The sequence below is a fragment of the Xiphophorus couchianus genome, chromosome 5 (assembly GCF_001444195.1).
Source record: "Xiphophorus couchianus chromosome 5, X_couchianus-1.0, whole genome shotgun sequence".
Classification (NCBI taxonomy): Eukaryota; Metazoa; Chordata; class Actinopteri; order Cyprinodontiformes; family Poeciliidae; genus Xiphophorus; species Xiphophorus couchianus.
In genome coordinates, this window is record NC_040232.1 from 31,815,921 (window position 1) to 31,837,543 (window position 21,623).

General features: G+C 40.1%; 1 protein-coding gene across 2 annotated transcripts in view; it reads left to right on the plus strand.

Moving 5' to 3' along the window:
- The first annotated feature begins 8,213 nt into the window (after positions 1-8,213).
- Positions 8,214-21,623, plus strand: part of rbm20 (RNA binding motif protein 20) — a 56,406-nt gene continuing 42,996 nt past the window's right edge. For both annotated transcript variants that reach the window (XM_028017793.1, XM_028017795.1), the window contains exon 1: positions 8,214-8,624. In XM_028017793.1, coding sequence (XP_027873594.1) covers positions 8,563-8,624 — 62 coding nt within the window. In that variant the 5' untranslated portion in view covers positions 8,214-8,562. The remainder of the gene's footprint in view (positions 8,625-21,623) is intronic.

Here is a 21,623-nt window from a genome sequence, read left to right on the forward strand (position 1 = left end):
TCTTGGACCTACAGCGCTCTGGATGTTGACATGGACTGAAAGGGTGATCCTCGGCTGTAAACTCCCCGTTGCACTTTTATTTTGATATCAGAATGTTAAGCACAGCAATGAATAGATAACTCCAAACCATAATCAAGATGCTGATCGTCGGAGCGGCATAAAACTGTCCCGCTTTAAGCAGCGGCGAGTTAATTTGTTGTCTAGCAGGTGCTGATTAATGGCCGCGGGGAAAAGGAGGGGGAGGCGTGTGAAAGGCCTGGCTCTTTTCTTGCACTCCACGGTGGTCCATCTGTGTGGCAGGCCTGAAACGCTAGCTGATTATATTTTTATTCCCCATCAGATCGCTCCCAGAACCATCTGTCTGTTTTAAGGTTCTGTCAGGCGATCGGAGAAGGTCTGTCCTCCTCCATCTGGCTCTTTCTCCACAACACAGACATGAGACTGTGACCCATGCAAACACAGATCCAGATCCAGATCCAGAAGCTGATTTGGGGTGTTGTGGTGCTCCGAGCTGTGTGTGTCCCAATGTTTTGCTCCAACAACAAGAGAATAGTCGGCAGCAGTTAGTGTTTGTGAACAATCTGAGCATTTAGAAACTCTCAGGTTTCTGTAAAATGTCTGGAATAAACTCAGAAAATCTAACAGAACCCCTACAGAATGCCTACTAATAGGAGTGCATCGATTATAGTTTCCTGGCAGATTTGCGATTGTAAAAGAGCTTGATCTGCAGATTCTGATTTTGACTGATACAGATGGTTTTCCTCTCAAATGTTGCTAAATATAGCAATAAAATAACTGGATTGGCAACAGTGAAGTGACTGTTGTTAACTGCGAACGGACATGAGCTGGTGGGCCGGTCCATCAGTCAAACCTCTTTCACACAGAGCACAAGAAGACAGTGGTTTACTTGTAGACTTTGCACATGTAAGTATCAGCCAATCACCAATCTCCCAAAATTAAGGAAATTGGGGCTGACCTATCAATGACCCCTACTTACTTAATTGCATTTTAATTACATATTATTGCAATGTGTTGCTCCTTTTTCTAATTTATTGGTAATTATCACAAGGGTAATATAACATTTTTCACATTGCCCCTGGCTTCCAACACCTTTAGCATCTTGGGTAGTGTAATCTGTGCCAGACTTTATAGCGCTGTCATAAAGATGGGATTACAATTATTGCATTACCAACAGTCCAATATTTAGTTGCAATATTAACATTGTGCACACTGATATTGCAGTGATAATGCAGTATACTGAGGATCTAACGTTCAGCATCTAACTTCTAACAATCTTTTAAAGCAACTTGAATTGCTTGGATTCACACCAGCGCTGTTTGGTTCGCTTCAATCCAACTCTAGCTGCCAAAAGGTTAAGTTCATTTGTGCAAGGTGTGAATGTGAAATCGATCTCTGATGTGGAGAGTGAGCTCTGGACCGCCTACAAGCTTAAGTCTTGGTTTGGTTCAAGTGAAGTCTGGTGTGAAGTCTGGAGACGGCTCCAAAAGCAGAAAATATTACAGTGCTGGGCATTCTGGGTAAATACGACCTAAACAAATGTGAGAGTCTAGTGTTAGTGGAAGAAATGGCTCATGGTCTTTAACAAGGGCAAAAGAGAAACCATGCAGCTGTAAGCATTTTTGTTTACATTTTGTAAAGAAGAAAGTTGGGTTTATCTCTTCTTCAGAGGTTTTTGTGTCGTTTTCTTCAGTGGTTCTTGGTACAGCGCCACCACAGGTGAGGAGGGGGACAGGTTTTCCAAATGGTTTGGTTCATTTGACACAGTGCCGTGTGAAATAACCTCACACTGCACTGTGAGTGTGAGGTTAAAATGTTTGGTCCCCAATCAAACCGAGTCTACCAGACTGTGAACCTAAGTAAAAATAAAACAACAAAAAAACAAAATAGCACTGTTAACAAGATCTGCCATCAATATGTTGGTTGACGCTTCCTTTTGGGGAAAATGCTTTATGGCTTTATTCATATAGGACATGAAAAATTATAGTGTCGCCATTGTGATGAACAGTTTTGATGTTTGCCCCCATCCACATAAAGAACTATTAAGAAATTTAAATGTAAAATTTGAGCAATATAAGATCATTTTTATTTAAGTTAACCATTTAATGTTTATCTAATTAAATATTTCTTGCAAGAATTTTTTATTTGCTTTCCAGTTTACTTTTAACAAATTAGTTCAAAAAGTTGTCAAACATAATTTTCGGAAACATCATACTCCTCCCATCCTCCCATTACACTAAAGTAATTATTATTATTATCGCAAATTAAAAACAAATAAGGAATTTTATATACATTCTCTTTCCTTGCATTTACTTTAGACAATTTAACCACAACAAGCTGTTTATTGTTTTTTACTAGACCCCTCACTGCGTTATTGGTTTCTGGTGTTTGGACCCTTTGGCTGCGTAAAATGTGAGCGTGTTAACAAACTCCCCTGATCTCAGCTGTTTAGCGCTTCCCCGGGATCCACAGGCGGCCTGCTGCTGCTGGTGTCGGTGTCGTTTGGGTCTTTAAGACGTCTCGGACATCATAAACTCACTTCTACTTTGGGCTTCTGAAAATGGACCCTCTGCTCCGCATGAAGTCTGCTATACGATTGGACGGAGGCGACGTGGCGCGGTTGGCGTGGCTGTGTGTTTATTTTAGTCCATCAATAAAATAATGTAGCACCGTTCCCGCTGCGAAGGCTGGAATTTAAAGGCAGTGGTTGTCTTTGTCGGCTCCTTTTTTTTTCTTTTTAAATGCATGGTCTGTGAGGTCAGATGTTATATCGGTGCTCGGCCAAATTGTCAAAGTCTGGCCCGTGTATATAAACTGTGAGGTTTCAAATCTTGCTCCTGGGTGTCCGTGGTTGAGTTTGGGGGATGTTTGGTTTACAATGACTCTGCGAACCTGAAGTTTAGATGCGGACTGGCACCTGAATAATGCCAATGTTGGACTGAACGAAGTTAAAAGTCATACATACAACCTCAAATATGTACACACACCTTCACTGATATTTTTTTAAATGTTCTGTAGCAAGTTAGTTCTTATCCACTCTTGTTTTGAAGCCTTCTTGCATAATACTGGCAGAATATTTGGTTACGCTCACTCAGGGGCGGAACCAATCGTTGGCCACCACTGCCGAGCGATTAGTTGTTTCCATAGGAAGGTAATTCACCAGCAAAGCACACCTCTGGAACAAATAGTTCCCCTCCAAAGCTGCTGTTGGCAGCAATGACCATATTAATATGCTCCTTTATTTATTAATAGCAAGACCTTCAAGAAAATATTTGCACTGTCCCTGCCCCCTCCAAATGTGTTTTGTACGCACATGTACAGTAGAGTGAAAAATTATTTCAGTACTTTAAATTTGAAAAGTGATATTTTTCGCAACAGAGACGGCTTGCTCGGCGAACGTCTCTATATTTCTGCATTTGAATTCAAAGCGTCACATGGAGCAGGGAGTACGCCGTACTGAAGTGTTCCACCCAGATTCTTTTTCCTTTTTGGAAGGGATCGTCTCGAATAACCAAGAAAACAAGTTTATTAAATGTATTAAAGCCAAATAAGTAATAATGTTTTGTTTTTTATTTATCTTTTTATTTGTTTGCTGGCACATAAACTTGACACGTTCCAGATTTTCTGCTTTTGGACAACGAACTCTAAAAGATTTCAACCTAAGGTTCCCAGTAATTATCTTGTAAGAGAAGACATTTTTCCAGGCTTAATTAATCTGAATTCACTTAATCTGTAGGTTAACTTCGCTGTAGCCGACTTAGCTTCACTACAAGATTTAGACAAACAGACTGGTTGTAGCATTCGGGCCGCTGACTGGTTTTACACATCGGCTTAAATCTTTTTGCGAATGGAGCATCCCCCCCTCACGCGAAGGCTCAGCTCCACGCAGGGAGACATTCTCAGCTGCAGCGGGAGAATTTGCTGCAAACCGATCGCTTGGAAAGAGAGCTGAGTACAGATTTACTTCAGCTCAAACAGTGGTGCTCATCTGTTTCCTTTCACAGACATTGTGTTGGGATCCTAGTTAAATGCAAAATACACTGTTGGTGAAAATCTACACATGCCAGTTTGGAGGCACGTAGAGGAAGTCGTTTCCTGCAGATGTACAAAAAAAACATCTTTTAGTTATTTGATATGGCACCTCTTCATCAATGGAAACGTCTCACAGGTATTTTAGATGGTTGTGTTTATAGCGCCCCCTACATTCTTTGGCATCACTGGCATAGATCTGATCTGAAAATTAATTTGTCTTTCACTGCAGGATAGCTTATCTTTTGCTGCATTCTTGAACAGTACCTACAAAATGTGTGTAAAACTCTCAATATTCAGCTAATGTAAAAAAAAAAAAAAACGAACAAAATTTCACAATTGCTGTTTCCATTAAATAAGAAATTCAATTAAAATCATGTGTGAATAAATTTGTTCATGCTATGTGTCATTTAAAAAGACTGCAGGCCTGAACGATCAGCTGCAGAACTGTTGGATTTGTATCCAATTTAGTACCACAAACTGAAGTGGCTCACATCAGATTGTTTTTTGAGGGGGTGAAAGGATCGGAATTGGGACGTTCAGGAACGGCTTTGAGAAAGTCGGATAGAGGTTGCATTTGGGCAAAAAGAATCGGATTTGGGTCGCATTTGACCGTTGTGTGAATGTAGCCTAAGAGTGATCAAATATCCAACTTTGTAAGGACGTTAGACTAGATATTAGTCTAACAGTTTCAGCGTATTTGGAGCTAAGAGATCATTTGGATCTCTTATTTTAAGCATTTCACATAAACAAGTGATCTCTGGATTCCATTGTAACAACATCTTTAAGTCTGTGACTCGGTGTCGCACACTTTATCGCCGCCCCGGCTCTTTACGAGGCCTCTGGTTGCCACTCTTCATCGTCAAATTTGACTTCTCATCACTAGGTTTTTTTAACCGCAGCTGTCCACACCGAATTCGACAAATTGCATTTCAGCGTGCTCTCAGTTCACACAGTTAACTCGGCTAATCTTAGGCGCTTCGGCGACTCAAGGGAAATGTGGTTTTATTTTGACACTTTTAGAACTGCGAGAATAGATTCACTCGGGTAATCACGGCGCTCAAAACCACATGTGAAGATCGTGCCGACACATCCGGAGGTTTTGTAAGACTTGTGAAAGCTGAGTAGAAGCACCAGGGAAGGTGTTCTCAAAAAGATTTACCAGACAGTCCTGAAAGCTTTCATACAGGATGTGATTCTGTAGATAGATTTTTAACACTTTATTGTCATGTCTCTTGGACTTTAAAGTTGTAATTTAAACGTCAGTATCAAGCTTTGACTGGTGTTGTTTCAGAAGATTTGCTGCACAAACGGTTTAAATGAAACTCTTGTGCTTAACGCCGAGTTATCCAGACTGCCACCGTTATAGAAACCACTTCATGCTACAGTGGTATCTGCTTTCTCGCAATGCCAAAAATAAGCAAAGGGGGAGGATGGAGGATTGTTATGTAGAGTTGTCACATGAACGCAGACACATGCTCACGCAATGGGTAGCTGCGGCCGGTTGTCGGCAGAGATTGTTGGAGGTTCTCTTCCTCCAACTTTGCAGTTTGTTGTTTGAGGCATCAGAGTGAGGCTGCAGAATTTGAAAGTTTTATTTAGACGTATGCGACGCATGTACCACGTCTGCAGTGTCAAGAGGAGATCTGTTGTTTTTGCTTTTCTCTGCTTGTCACGGTCATGTATGAAGTAAATTTATGTAACACAAGGATAAGCATGATTGCTCATCTTTACTTGGAGATGCACAATTTATGCAGGCAACAGTAAAACCAAGCTGTTGGCCCAACTTCCCATTTCTACACTACAAAATATGACATGTCTCAACTCAAAAACATAAATGAAAAATACTCTTTACCAAATTACATTATCGACTGAATTTGAATGTAACTGGGTTCAAATTGGAAGGTATGAAAGTGCATTTAAATACATTTCTACGACTGAACTGGTCAGAATATGTACTTTTGCACATAAAAACAAATTGAATCTGAGCATGTCACTTTCAGACTTCTGAAACATATTTTTAAGTAAAAGTAGTTCATTTTCCTGGAAATAGGCATGAAATCTTTCTTGGCTCCCTGAAAGGTTTTACTTAAATGCTCATTAGAAACATACCTGCATTGTTGCCTGGATGATTTTATTCATGTTTGAGAAATCCTTTAATCTCCCACGGCAACCAATCAGGAGGCCTGTCACAAAGCTCCGCCTACCTACCCAAAGTAAGTACGCGAAGCTGCAGTTTCCGTGCTGGGCTTCTGCTTCACAGATCGACTATCCCTCTCAGCTCCTCCAGACTAGTGGCAGCAGCAGTGAGCAAACACCTGGAGGCAAGGGCGTAGGTTTGGTCTAAGTTTTGGTGGGACCTTACAACTTACTGAACAACCCACCACCCCCGCACCGACCATTTTTGACCAGTGGAGAGGGGGGGGGGGGGGCACCACATTGGCTTAATACCCTCCTCCCCACTCCCTATGTGAAAAAATATTACATAATTAACAGACCTATTCTACCTCACATTCAGTGCTGACCTAAACACCGGACTTTACAACAAATGCGTTGCGTGATAGATATCTAACTTATGGGTCCACTCACTGTACTTACAGCCGAGGTAACGAAATAACTTCTAATGTCCGTCGTCCTTTTCTTTTTTGGTGGCGACATGGTCTCGGAGACTCATAATAAGACTCATCCATGGTTACTTTCAGCACCATGGACCAAGCTTCCGTTCCGCGTGTGGCCAGCTGGCCGCCGCCTGTTGCAGCTAATCAAAGAACGTAGATCCACGTTCTTTGAGCCAATAGCGGCATGGGTCGTCATAGTTCATAACAGCAAATTTTAAAATGAATGCTACCACTGCGTAGTATATTGAAATATTAAACTAATTTATTTATTTTGTTTTTGTTAAAAAATACATATGTTTTTTTTTTTTATTAATATGGCAAAAATTGGTCGGGACTATTTTATATCCCTTGAATATTGGTCGTGACATGTCACGACCGTCCATACCCAAACCTACGCCCATGCCTGGAGGAACTGGTGAGCTCCTCATAGGAATTACCTCCCAGTTCAATGCTCCTAGGAAAGGTTGTAAACAGGATCATGGAGAAGCATTGTTGTAATGACTCCTGGGAAAAAAACAGGAGCTTCTTAGAGAGACAGAGGTCAATTTCAAGGCATTAAATTTCCTTTTAATTATGTTTGATATATGCAGCATTTTCATAGCAACCCGTATTTGGGTCTTATGCAAATGTTGACCGGATCAAAGTAATTTTAATGTAGCTGCAGATCATGATCTCTAGATTTCTCCCTCATCCTCAGTTCTTCCATCTCACACATGGATCAGAACCACACACAATAGAAATAAAGTGGAATATAAAATCTTCAGTACAAATCAATCAAATTCTACTTGAATTTGATTGATTTTATGATTATTATTATTATCAGCATTTTATGATTATTTTGTCGTCATAATCTGTTGAAGTGACCAAAGCAATAAGCTGAACCCTACAACTAACAGCAGTGGTTTGTATTTGTGGATTTCAAAAGGCAGCTAAATGGAAACAGTACAGCAGTATCACAACACTGCTGCCAAAATCTATTTCTTGTCCAGTCAAAATAAACATTTACCGACCCAAGTCCCTCATGGACCCTCCTCTACCCCACACCCCCCCCCGTGTCCTCTCTGTGTTGTGTATTAGGAGGTGCTTATGCGTTCCTACTTTGTGTATTCCTTCAGTAATGCTGACCTATTATCAGTCCTGCTCTACAATGCTGTTTGGGTCATAGCTGTGATCCCTCAGACCGGTCGGGCCATTACAAAATGTGAATAATCTGACACTGGGTTCCAGGGCAGGAAACTGGAAACCTCCAATGATTCAGCAACCAAATTGATCCCGACACGGCCGAGTGACTGATGGCATTCCCAGAAGCCCGGCGCATCCCTTCGCCAGTCGCCCTCTGCCAGGCTGCGTGTAGGATAGCCGAGGTGATAATTAGCGGTGGCTGCAGGGACTTTCTTGTCCCTGTTGTTGTGCCACATGGAGCAGGGACTCCCAGTTGGTCTCTGATAACTCAGCCTGCCCCTTCTCGAACCCCCCACCCCCCGTTCGCCATCCCCCTGAGCCCACCTCCCTGTTATTTCCTCTTCACTCAGTCAACCATTAGTTTGCCCCTTGAAGAGGAACTACTCTCACTTGCCAAACTTCTTAAGAACACGTTGAGTGAGGAAAAGTGTGGCGCGTTCTTTGTTAAAGGGGCAGACGTGAAGGGGGACTCTGCTGCTTCTTCGCAGCTGTCGATCAGACGTAGCTGAGGTCTCTGTGTCCGTCTCCTCCCAGCTACTGACATCCGTCCGTCCACAGAGGAAAAGATTAAACGGAGCAGGCCGGAGGAAGTGGCCTTGACCGGATTTGCTGTGTTTGGGTCGTGGAAGGTCTTCTGCAGCGAGTTTGAGGCGGAAAGGCTGCAGGTGGTGCTACCGAGGCCTCCGTGGGACAAGAAGCATCGACGGTGTTAAAAATGCTGGGAAAAGGGCATGGCGGTGGCGCATATGTCCCTGAGATGAACGAAGCACTGCAGAGGTAAGAGGAAATTACATCAACCTAAAAACAGGAAGGTCTCAAAATGTCTGCATGAAAGAAGAAAAAAAGCAAAGTGACCTTCATTTATTTAAATTTGTGTCCCAAAGTCGGGAGTTTCCTCGTATTTTCAAATTGGACGAGGAATTTTACAGGGAGATGAGCTAAAGATCTAATATTTGGTCCTAACTGTGTATTTATTAATTTATTTTTTACCAAAGGGCAACTATAAAACTTTCCTTTGGCATTCATCAAGTCAAACTTTCTCTTTAAGAAAAATTAAAAAATTTAAGACAAAATTGAAGAAATATTTGATAAATTTCATGAAATTGCAGAAGCTTCTCTTACATGCATCTGTTTGTAAAAAAAAATAACAGAATTGTAGTTTTTTAAAAGCAAGAAATACTTTTCTGCACCTGCATTTTCCTCTTAGCCAAACAGAATTTGTAAATAAATGGGCAAATTTTAAGTTGCTAGACAACACTAAAATATTAAGTCTTCATTAGAAAAGAAATTTAAAAATTTTTGTGAAACACACAGTAAACCCCCACTTTTCATTTTTCTTTAGATGCAATTATATTTTCCTGACTAACAATGACTCCTCTAATACCTCAATTAAAACTTATGGAACATTTTGAGTAAAAAGTGTCTTAGGCAAACTGTACTTGTAGAAATGATTTAGTTCATCTGCACTGCTGAAATCCACCAGATTATTCTAGAAATGGAGTCAAAATCCACATTTAGCAAACCTGCGTTGCATTTATTTAGTATTTAGCTTTTTCATATTTATTCTGGAAACTTCTGCAGTTCAAAATAACAGCAAATATTGGTACCTCAAGTTGGCAGCGTTTTACAGAGCCTCGTTGTTCACCAAACATGTGAGGTTTTCAGGCGTTTCTTTTGCCTGGCGCCAAGCAGCACCTACTAATACAAAAAATCTCCTGTTTTCATGTGAGAATTTGTGAGATTTTGCTTGGTTTCTTCCAAATAGAATCTCTAAGAAGCTAATTCAGGACGTGCAATCAATACTAAATAAGTAAAAGAAAAAAAAAAACACTTGTTAAATTTATGATGCACTTCCTAGAACCAAAGTAAAACATTTAATTTCTTTAATTTTAGAAGCTCTGTGTTGGTTTAAGACTTTTATTGCTCTCTCCATCCTACCACATTTTGTATTTTTATCATATTGATGGTGCGTTTAGACAGTTTGTCAGTATTTAGATTTATTTTTTGTTTTGACTTTACAGTTTCTACATCACATACTTGTTCCTCAAGAGCTTTAAAATCTACAGAAAGTGAGTTCCTTGAACGCCTAACTTTATTTAGAATGATTAAAGCTTTTTAGAATGACGTTATGTAAAACACATTAAATTAAGATTCATGGACAAGGACATAAACAACTCCCCCCCCCAAAAATTAAGATGATAGAGATTACCTGAAGTCAAATGTAGATATTAAATCACTAGAGTATGTTTAAAAAAAAGGTAAATATTACAATTTTATTGATTCTCTGAATATTATGGAAAAACAGAAATATGCACCTTGTTTATTTTCTAAACACTTGTCGGTTTTTGCAGCTACACAATGTAATATTTACTGTGAAGATTTTCAGAAAATATAAATTCATGCTCTAAAACTTTTTATAATTCATTCAAGTACAAACAGAAAGCAACCAGATTTTCCTCCTGCCTGACTTTGACCAATAAAGACGTATTTTTTCCTCAGCTCATACGTTGTTTTGTTTAATGTCTCAGATGTAACAGCTCCGGGGACGATTAGGCAGGGCTTGTTTTGTCTTTCATTTGGTGCTGATATGTCTGAGTTGTTTGTGGTAGCAGGATTAGTGAAGCATGATCAACATGTTTTGGCACATCTTTTTCCCATTAGTGCTCGTACCTCCACTTGCTTCGCTCGTCTTACCGCTCCGTCTCAGCTGCCGGCCGTATATCACTGAGACACGGCGAGTTTGGCCAAATATTACCTGCACTGACCCTGCAGGCCTTTCTCAGTGCATTGCCACAAGAACGTTTTCTGTCTAATTAACTCAATTTCACACTTTGTGTTTTATTAGTTAATTTTTTCCCCTATTTTTGTCTTGCTTTTGTGTTAGAAAACAAAAGCAGGGTTACATTTCAAGTCATGCATGACTGTTTTTCTATGATGTATTTTCTTTTTGGGGCCTAATTAGTTTTTTTGTGTGTAACTTTCTAAAAGAATCTGAACTTTTGTGTCTAGATTCACAGGATTTACTTTGGGACATTTAGGATCACATATCAGCTGTCAAGCCTTGCACAAGAATCAGATTAGCTGGGCTTCCATTACATATGTGTGCAAAATTTTGTCGATATTCTACTAGTTTAAAAAAACAACAAAAAAAACACAATTTCGCAATTGCGGTGTTTCCGTTAAATAAGAAAAGCGATTCTAATCACACGTGAAGAATTTTGTTAATGCGTTAAGCCATTAAAAAATGTTCTGTGCCATCATCCTCCTACCACTTCCTGTCGTCTTCTTCAGTTTTGCAGCCAGTGGCATCATCAGACCATTTGTCACGTGACTCGTAGAAAAAGTGCTTCTATTGCAGTTTTGAAAAATGCACTAATTTCAATTCTAATTTTGATGTACGGGCTTTCAATAAAGACACAGTAAAGTCAGGATGGAGAGGCCGGGTCTAACTGGTGACAACTGAGAAGATTTTTCAAGTTGAGTTTTGTAGTGAAATGATCTTGGTAAATGTCCGAAATTGTATTCGTTGTGATAATTCAAACACCGTAGAGATTCAGTTTACATATGTCAGCTAATAGCAACTTTCATGCATTTTCCTTTCTCTAATGTTTCTTTTAAATATTAGAGGAACAAACTGAAAAGTAAGATTTGAAACAAAAGAAAGCACAAGTTTTACACATGTTGCCCCTTTGCTTACTTCCCTTTTTTGTGCATATTTGTCACACTTACACGTTTCAGAACATCAAACTAATCTAAATATTGATCAAAGACAACACGAGTAAACACAAAATGCAGTTTTTAAATGAAGGTGTTCATTATTATGGGAGAAAATAATTGAAACCTACATGGAAAAGAGATTGCCTACTAAACATATTAACTGGTTGGGTCTCCCTTAGCAACAGCAACTGCCAAAAAGTGTTTATGAAAACTTGCAACGAGTCTTTTCCAGCTGTGGAGGAATTTTGGCCTGCTCATCTTTGCAGAATTGTTTTAATTCATTCAGAGTGGAGGGTTTTTTCAGCTTAACATCACAGATGGTCGAATTTTCTCCTTCAGGATATTTTGATAGACAGGCACCTTATATTTCAGCTGTTGCTGCAATCTTTACCTTCTTTTTCTATTCTCTTTACTTATTTGAAACAAGTAACAAGGCAGCTCAGTGCCAGGCCTGAACAACACAAGACATGCTGTCATCACTAGTTAATTAGCGTTAGCATTCATGACAGGCTCTGGTGTAATGAATCAGCTGTGGAATAGCAGAGTACAAGAGGGAGGGTCTGAGCAGCGTGTACATGAGGATAATTCACAGTTCACTGATTGGTTGCTTCAGACTGAGCGGTGTATTTCTTCAGATACCACTAGAAGGCAGATAAGCTCAATTATTATTTTTTTGTTGACAGATTTTTTTGTCTCATACAATATAACAGTTTTGATAAATACTGTGGCTTTCACTCCTTGCAGATAAATTATGCATTTTTATAATGGGATACATTATAAATATCTATAAGGGGTGTATCAGGTGTATCAGCAGAAAATAAGTGACTGCATAGTAAATGTACAACATATGAAACTAACAGGCTACAGGTATTAAATATAACATACTCAGATTAAAAGAAATGTTCAACTCAACTGGGGTAATTAAAAAAAAAAACTGAGAAATGAAAAAACACCAAATCACAGTGGGGATGCAAACACTTAACCATGATTGTGATCTGAAATCTTAAATCCACGCTGATCCTGGGACTGGATGTTACCAGAGGAGGTGATTGATTCACCTGCACTCAGAGGAATCACACTTTTACTGTTGGGCCATCTGTAAGTAACCTTAAAGTCATCTCCTTCCCTTAGCCTCCACCTTAAGCAAGTGTTCATTGCTGTGTTGACACATGGCAGCAACTGTGGATAATCCCAATGTTAAACGGCTGACAGTTGCGTGGCACAAGGAGGGGCCCTCTGTGGCCTCGTCTTGTTCAGGTCGGGGTTCACTTTCAGTCGGGGGTTAGACCGCCTGACGTAAATCAGCAGCAGCCAGAGACATCAACTCAATGGCCTCCGTATGAACTTAACCATGAAAACCACGGATGAATAGGAAGTCTGTGACAAAAAGCATCAAGTTTTGCCAAATACTACCAATTGTGAAATCTCTTTTTTTTCTTAGACATGCAATAATCATCCCCACACTTGCTCTGTTTTGGGGTTTCTGGCATGATTTAAAGGAAAAGCTCTTGTTTTGACATTTTCCCCCTAACATTCAGCATTACATTAACATTAAGCTCATTAATTAAACAACGGCTTGTTTAACAATGATAAACACATTACATAATTCCCTTTGTACCTACAGGACCATGCGGCAGAAAAACACGATGGATTTTTCTTTGTTTTTTTGCTTTTCCAAGACAGAAAAAAGTGAAATATGACGTTAAAATGTTAAGGAAAAACTATACAATTGGTTTTGCGATTTCCATCAAAAAATATTGGCAACAGATTTCCCAACAGGGTTGGTTTGCGTTAGGATGCTGATTCAAAGCATTCGCACACAGAATGTTTGAAAACTAAGAGCTTTATAAGTTTGCTATAAGTTTGATTTCCTTTTTCACAAAATAGATGGCAACTGATACGTTTTTATTCTCATCATTTCTCTGAGTGCAACCAAAAATACTCATCCCTCAGTTTGCTGTTTCTCCAATTAACTCGTACATACTGTTATTAATCGAATAGTACAATCACATATTTTCTGATTTTCTGAATACATTTAATCTCTTCCGTTGAACTTCCTCTGAATGTTTCTTATTCTGGGAGCACAATCAAGGTGTTTTATGATTAGAGATGGACAGAAATCAGCAAGCTTAAGTATCTTTATTCCCTCGTATTGACACAAAAACAAAGTAGTGACAAACGAGAGCCTTCACATATATGTATATTTACCGATGAGATTAACACCTTACTTTGACTGTACACCATTTAATCCTGATATTGTCAACAGTTTCAGGATTCCCTTCCAAGGCCTTTATTAACGAAACCGTGATGTGACGGAGCTGACATGTAGGTCCTCCGTAACGAAGCCGGGTTGACTGTATTTATATACTGAGTGAACATATATTGTGTTAATTAATCACATTTTTTCCAAAGCAGTCAGAAACACAACATCCACAAGTGTATTTTAAGTGTAACTCCGGTTTTCACGTTGCTTTTGAGATCACAGAACCAGTACCTGAACCAGCATCACGAAGAGCAATAATCACGTTAATAACGCTGTTAGAGTAGAGGATGATTCTTTGTTGCACTTTAACTCAAAATGTACAGTGAGCAGGCATCTTCTTTTATTTATGACTTATTCAACAGAAGTCATGGCTTAGATTAAGGTTTTCCAAATCAGAAAGTTAAGTGAGTGAATACCTGAATATACTTTAAATACTTTAAAATAAGAGTCTGCATTTCAGCTATTTTATACAGTGACTTGTAAAAGTATTCACAAACTTGGAGGTTTTCCATATTTTGTCACATTACAACCACAAACATAAATGGATTTAATTGTAAGTTAATGTGAAAGACCAACACAAAGGGAAGTAGAAAGAAAATTATACATGATTAAAACATTTTTTTTACAAATAAAAAAACTGAAAAGTGCAATGTGCAAAAGTGTTCAGCCTCCTTTTCTCTGAGTGCCTTCAAAAGTTGCCAGATGACTGAGCTGTGTGTAATCTAATCTCAGTACAAATCCAGCTGCTCTGTGACGCCTCAGAGATTAAGAGAGAACAGCTTCATGAAGTCCAAGGAGCCCAGCAGGCAGGTCAGGGAGAAAGTTATGGACAAGTTTAAAGCAAGCTTAGGCTATAAAAGATTTCCTGAGCTTGGAACACCTCACTGTTCAATCCATCATCTGGAAATGGAAATAGTATGGAACAAATGTAAACCTACTAAGACGAGGCCGTCCACCTAAACTTACAAGCTGAACAAGGAGAGCTCTGATCTCAAAGCAAAGAGCCCACAGAGACTCTGGACCAGATGCAGAGATTCACAGCTCAAATATTAGTCGTGCACTGCACTACTATGATCTTTATGGAAGAAGGGAAAGAAGACAATCATTTTTAAAAGAAAAGAGTAAGAAGTCCCGTTTACAGTTTGCCAGAAGCCATGTTGGAGACACAACAAACTTGTGATCAGACGAGACCAAGATTGAACTTTTTGACCAAAATTCAAAACGCTGCGCATCACTCTGAGCACTCCATCCACAAATTCCAACAAAATATATTTGCTTTAATTTTTCATTTGTTTTTAATGTGACAAAATATGTTAAGGTTCAAGGGATGTTAGTACTCCTGCAAGCCACTGCACCTAATTCACCCTCCCTGACAAGCGTGGTTCTGCAGTAACCACCTTTTGCCTCAAATTTGAAATGTAATTTCTGACCAATCAAAGATGGTCGCTACCATCACGTTCTGGTATTTTATTATACAGAATTTAAGTCCACAGATTTACTTTTACATGACACAAGTAGCTGGTCTTCAAATGATTTTTAGTACTAGTACATCTAAAAAAAATGTTGGAATGTTGCATAAGAAATATGTGCAATATTTCTTGCCAGTCATCTCAGAAAGTGAAACTTATATAGAATCATCACACATAAAGTGTATTTCAATTCTTTGTTTATTGTAATTTTGATAATTATGGCCTACAGATAATGAAAACCCAAAATTCAGTGTCTCAGAAAATTTTAATATTATGAAAAGCATCAGTTTTGAAAACTCATGGTGTCGCACCCTAATCATGGTGTTTTGAGCTAACGAACTCAAAACACGTACAGAGGTTTCTTAAGCGGTCTCTCTCTGGGTCAGTAGGCTATACCATCATGTTGAAGACTGCTGGCTGGGCAAAAGTCCAGAAGAGAGTCATAGACACCCGTCACAGGGAGGGGAAACCACAAAAGCTCATTGCTCCGGACCCTGGTTGTTAATAGAGGGCTGTATCCAAGCGTGTTAACAAAAGGCAAGGAAGGAAGAAGAGCAGTAGGAAAAGGAAGAACTGCAGCCTTGAGAGGATCATCAAGGCAAACCCATTGCAGAGGAGCTACTGTGCAGACGACTACCAGATGAGGCTAAATGTCTCTTTCCCCATGTCAGGCCACTCCTGAACCAGAGAAGCCAGAGGTGTTTTTTTTTTTTTCTGGGCTGAGGAGTAAATTAAGGTCCTAGACTCTGGAGGAAGAGTGGAGAGGCACCGACTACCCGTTGCTTTAAACTCAGTGTGAAGTTTCCACATCGTCTGCTGGTGTTGGTCCATTGTTTTCTGAAGTCAACAGTCAATGTAACCGCCTACCAGGAAATTCTAGAGCGCTCCAAACCTGCCCCCCTCTGCTAACAAGCAGTATGGAGATGCTGATTTTATTTTCCTGGCACCTGCCCACTGCCAAAGGTATCAAAAGCTGCTTCAAAGACCTTGGTGTTCCTGTTCTTGATTGGTCAGCAAATTCCCTAAACCCTACAGAAAATCTACGGGCTGTTGACAAGACGAAGACGAGAGACTCCAGACCCAACAAGAGAGATGATCTGAAGGCATCTATAAAAGCAACCTGGGCTTCCAGTACACCTACGCAGTACCACATACATATCGGCACGATGCCACAGCACATTCACGCAGTAATTCATGCTAAAGTAGGCCCAACCAAGTATTGAGTGCTTAGGAATGAACATACTCTTCAGAAGCCTGACATTTGTGCCTGAAACATCTGTTATTGATCGGTCTAATGTCTGAGACACTTAACTTTACCTAATAACAGAAATGTGCTGTTGACACCTATTAAGGAAGAATTATTTATTAAAACTTTGAACAAAACGTTTGGCTCGTCTCTTCCTTAACACAGCCGGGTTCTTCTCGGCGAGCAGCGGCCAGCTGTAAAACGAAACTAAACAAGGCGTGTTGACGTCACAGCTCACAGAGTTTAATTCATACAAAACCACACATGCATCAGTTAACAAAGCTGCAGAGATACAGAGATATGCATTTATCACAAAATAACAACAGACAAAGACAAACACGAAACACAAAGACAGACAAAGGCGCTCACGTGGAGAAAAGATGGAAAAAACTCAAACTCTCTTTCTCTTTACACGTCATCTTATACAAAGGGGTGTTTCCGTATTTTAATTTATGCAACGAAGGCGTTCCGTAGTTCAACCAATCAGAGACCTGTTTCGGCCCCCCATAGAAACTTGGAAACTCCCCTCATTGCAGCTCAGATGTCTGGTTTTTATCTAAGTCAGAGGGCGGACCACTTCGTGCTCATCTCTGTCTGGCACGGGCGATCTCGGGCGGAAGAGTCCCTGTTTTGAGATTTCCCAGATAATTCTAACGTCTATCCCCCACATTCCAGCGCCGTTTCCATGGAGATGCTAATTTTATGGCCCTTGTATAGGCGCCTGCTTGTCTCGATCAGGCCATCTCAAAGGGTCACACAAAGCCTGTTTTTCCAATAAGAGTGCTTAATATTCCTTTACACATGTTGTAAGTATTTTAGCACTTAAATAATCATTTTCCTTAACACACCCCAGTTAATTATAAAACAAGTTGTAGTGACTCAGCAGTAAGTAAATGACCAAATATGAACAACACTGAGAGAGATTTCAGCGATTCTTGGCTTCAGCTCTGGCTGGGCCCCAAACAGCGTTGTGCCAGCTTTGCTGCTTTCTTTGCTAGCTTTGCAAAATGCTCAGGGTTCTTCTCCCTGACCTTGAACTAGTTTGACAGATTTAAAAGCAAGTCGTCGTGGGTGCAAATGACAGAAAGAGAGGAAAAGTTTAGAAATAGCCCACTTCAATTTTTGTTTCAGTTGTTTAATTACGTGTGGACTCTTTGCTCGAAGGCAGTACAATTAACCCCATGCTTGACGTCATGAGTCATAAGTGAGTCAGGTGCTTGTTATAGGACTGTCAGCATTGCTGCTGCTGCTGCTGAGCTCTTTTCTTTTGCCAAGGTAAACACGAGTAGGCGGACTCCACATTGAAATCTGCCATTTTACTGTTATTTGTTTGAGATAAAGACGGCGTTTCTTTTCATATTTCAGGGACTCGGTGTAAAACTAACTTTTTTTGCTCCCCCAGAATTACTCAAGGGTTCCTCCGAAACATGAAGACATGTTGCATAATTTTCTAGTTCTTGAAGCACATTATCGCCTTTTGTTGGGGTGTTTTAAAATCTTGCTTATGGTGTTATCGTTTGCGTTAAAACAAAAACAAAATGCTGTGTAAACCCCTTTATAGATTAATTACAAATGCACTTCTCCACCATTGTGTGTCAGTGTGAGCGTGCATTTGAACAAGGTCATGCGTCACACATACAGATCAATATGTGACGTATGTGACCAATGAACTTGCAGTATGTACTGAATGCATGTTGCCCCAAAGGTGTGACAGTAGGAGGGTATGGGTTTCCAGATAACACGCTCTTCCAATCACCCCCCTGGCACCAACAGCTGAGCCTGGGGAAGGCTAGAATAAGTGGGGCTGGTGGGGGACTGGGGCACGTTTTCCAATCTAAAAAGCATTTTCCTTTCTCACGTAAGTTGAAAATATTGAGTAAAGTGCAGGAATTCAAACTTACAGTTCTTCAATCAGAAAACTATTCAACTTATTTGCATTTGCTTTTGCAAAAAGTGACACAAGAGATTTAGACATCTTGCTTTGTGACAAGTGACAGATGGTTCCTCCCTTTTTCATTTATTTTTAGATGTATTGTCATTCTCTTTTTTAGGGTGTTTTACACCAGATATTCCCATAGACTAGGTCTGATTGGGAACCAAAGCTGCAACATTTGTAACATTTTCAGCTGGTGCAGTTCACTTTCACACTGCACTGTGTCAACATATCCAAGTGTTTTGAAAAACTTGTTCCTGCACCAAGGGCCACTTAACGACAGGAAAACCTCTGAAGAAGACAGGAGAGCAACTTTCTTTGTCACAAAACGTAAACAAAAATGGTATAGCGACAGACTTTAGCACTTGTAGGATTTCTCTTTTGTTTTTGGTAAAAGACCACGAGCCATTTCACTCGAAAGCTCTAGACTCTTGTGTTTGTTTTAGTTGCATTTACCCAGAATGCCCTGAACTTAACGTCACTTCCTGCTTTTGGGATGGTCTCTGGTCCACTATTCATTTGATTTCATTTCAACCGAACCGAGGTGGACCAGAATTAAATTGTTTTGGTCCGCCTAAGTAGATTGCGCATTCCCACCTCCCCAAATAAACCGGACTGAACAGGACTGGTGTGAATGCACTCTAAAAATGTATCTTTCTATCTATCTTTTTGGGTTGTAAAGCACAATTACTTTTGAAACGTTTGTATAACTGTTTATATAATGGGAAGCTGGGGTATATATGGCAGCATTTAGACTCAGTTGGTGGCTCTTTTACTCTTTTTCTTTAATTCTCATCTGTGAGAAGGGGGAACATGAGGCTGTTCTCGGTCTGGTACGTGCCGCTCTGCGTAGAGAGCCAGGTGGGTGATATATAAATTATCAGAGCTGCCACATCTCCAGCTCATCCCCCTGTCTGACTGGCGTTGCTCACACCTAAAATGGGTCTTAAAATCAGGGGATGTGGGAGGGGGGAGTCTTAGTTAGGGCTGATATATAACTTAACAACTCAGCAATTGTAACAGAGTCTGTAGCGGTGGTAATGGATAGCAATGTGTGATATTCAGTGTGCAGTAGTGGAGCTCGATTGTGCGATGAGCCTCTGCCAAGCAGAGGAAGCAGCAGCACAGCTGACAGTTTGAGGGCTTATTGACAGCTGGGAACCGTCTGCTTCATGGCCAATGTCAAGATAAATGAAGGTTGTGGCTTCTGTGTGGAAAGGTGGACGCATGGTGCCACATTTTTTTAGCGGCCCTTTTTACAAACATGGTACACTTGAAAAAGCATATTTCTAGTAATTATGTCTCCTATTGACAAATGAGTTGAACAAGTTTTCTGTAATATAATATTGTGATATTTAGAGTTACTCAAAACATACACGGCTGTTAAAAATATTTACTCCCTCACAGATTCACACCCTCAAATGTTCAGGTGGAGCCCATGAGCAAAGTAGATGAAAATGTCTGGACCTAACTGTGAAATAGTTTTAACCCCCTGAGGCTTTTGTTTTTGCTTTGTCCTATGAACCATTCAGAGGTGAATGGTTTGGCTTGAGATCAGGACCCGCTCTAAAACCCAAGTGCACTTGAGCTTAAGCTCACAAACAGATGGTCAGAAAAAGCAACATTTATCTTGATGAAGCGAAGCAGCCCCAGACCATCACACTCCTACCACCATGTTTCACTGTGGGTTTTTATTTTCTGAACTACTGTGTTAGTTTTAAGCCAGATTTGACGAGATGCATGCTTTCTAAGAAGCTCCACTTTGGTCTCTTCTGGCCACAGAACGTTTTCCCAGTTTTGGCAAAAGTGTTTTGTGGGTTTTTTTTTGCCAATTGTGTTCAGTTTGGGAAGCTTTAACAGGAACTCTCCTGTCGATCCTGTTGTTTCCTGATCTCTCTCTTATTATTGAGTCACGAACACTGACTTTATCTAAGGCACCACATTGCTTTGATGTTGTCCTTGGTTCTCTTTTTTTCTTGCTCTCATGGATGAGTTGTGAATGCTCTCTTGGAGTAGATTTGTATGACTTGCTACTCCCCTAAAAGTCAGCCACTGTTTTGTAGTGTTTTCATTGTGGATGATAACTCACTGTGGCTCACTGTGGTCCCAAATTCTCTCAAATGGCTCAGGAACATTTTTCACATGTTGGTCAACATGTTGGTTTTCCATTAGTTCTTCATTTCTTTTCAGAGCATATTGTGGGTTTTTTTTTTGCCATATTTGATCCCACTTTGTGTTGCTCAGCAGGTTATATTGAAGAGTGCATTTGCACCAGCCCTGTTCAGTGTGCTTTAATCAAACTCCAGTTCGTTTGTCTAGAAGGTCTGGTTCATTTGGGGAAGTGTGAATGCACTATTGAACTCTGATACGGAACAAAAAACCAAAGTCTTGAAGTCTTGCATGGTTCAAAACCATATGTGAATGCAAGTGGAGAGGAAACCGCTCCAAAAGTAGGAAGTGCAGTAGCACAGGGCCTTCTGGGTAAATACAATGTAAATGTACGCGAGGTTCTAGCGTCAGCGTTAGAAATGGCTCGTGTTGTTTTACCAAAGACAAAAGAGAAATCCTTGAACCGCTTAAATCTGACACTACTTCATTTTTGTAGTGTTTACATTTCATGAAGAAGGAAGTTGTGCTCAGTGTCTTCTTCAGAGGTTTTTGTGTCATTTGCTGTCGTGGTTTTTGGTGCAACACTGCCATTGGGGAGGGGAGTGACAGATTTTTCAAACGTTTTGGATCGTTAGACACAGTGCAGTGTGAAAGGGAACCACACCAGCTGAAAATGTCTACTAGACTACTTCTTCTAAATGACTTTTTTTGTTCTCCACAGAAAATCCAGAGCAGACACTATCACGTTGATGAACATTAAACAATGAATACCAAAATACCGGTAATAAAGTGATTCTGTCCCACTTAGACAACAACTACATTGCTGTAGTTGTTGTCTACAACTACAACAATGTAGTTGTTGATAATAATTTGTGTAGTTTTGCGTTCTGGCAGTAGGAGAAAACCACTCGATCTGTCTTTTAGGAAAACTTGTGCAGCTGTGAATAAAGCTGTGATTCGTCCCCCCCAATGTTTATAGTCTTGTAGGAAACTTGTTTGCAGAATCTCCGCTTATAACAAGCCATATCCAATGGTGTGT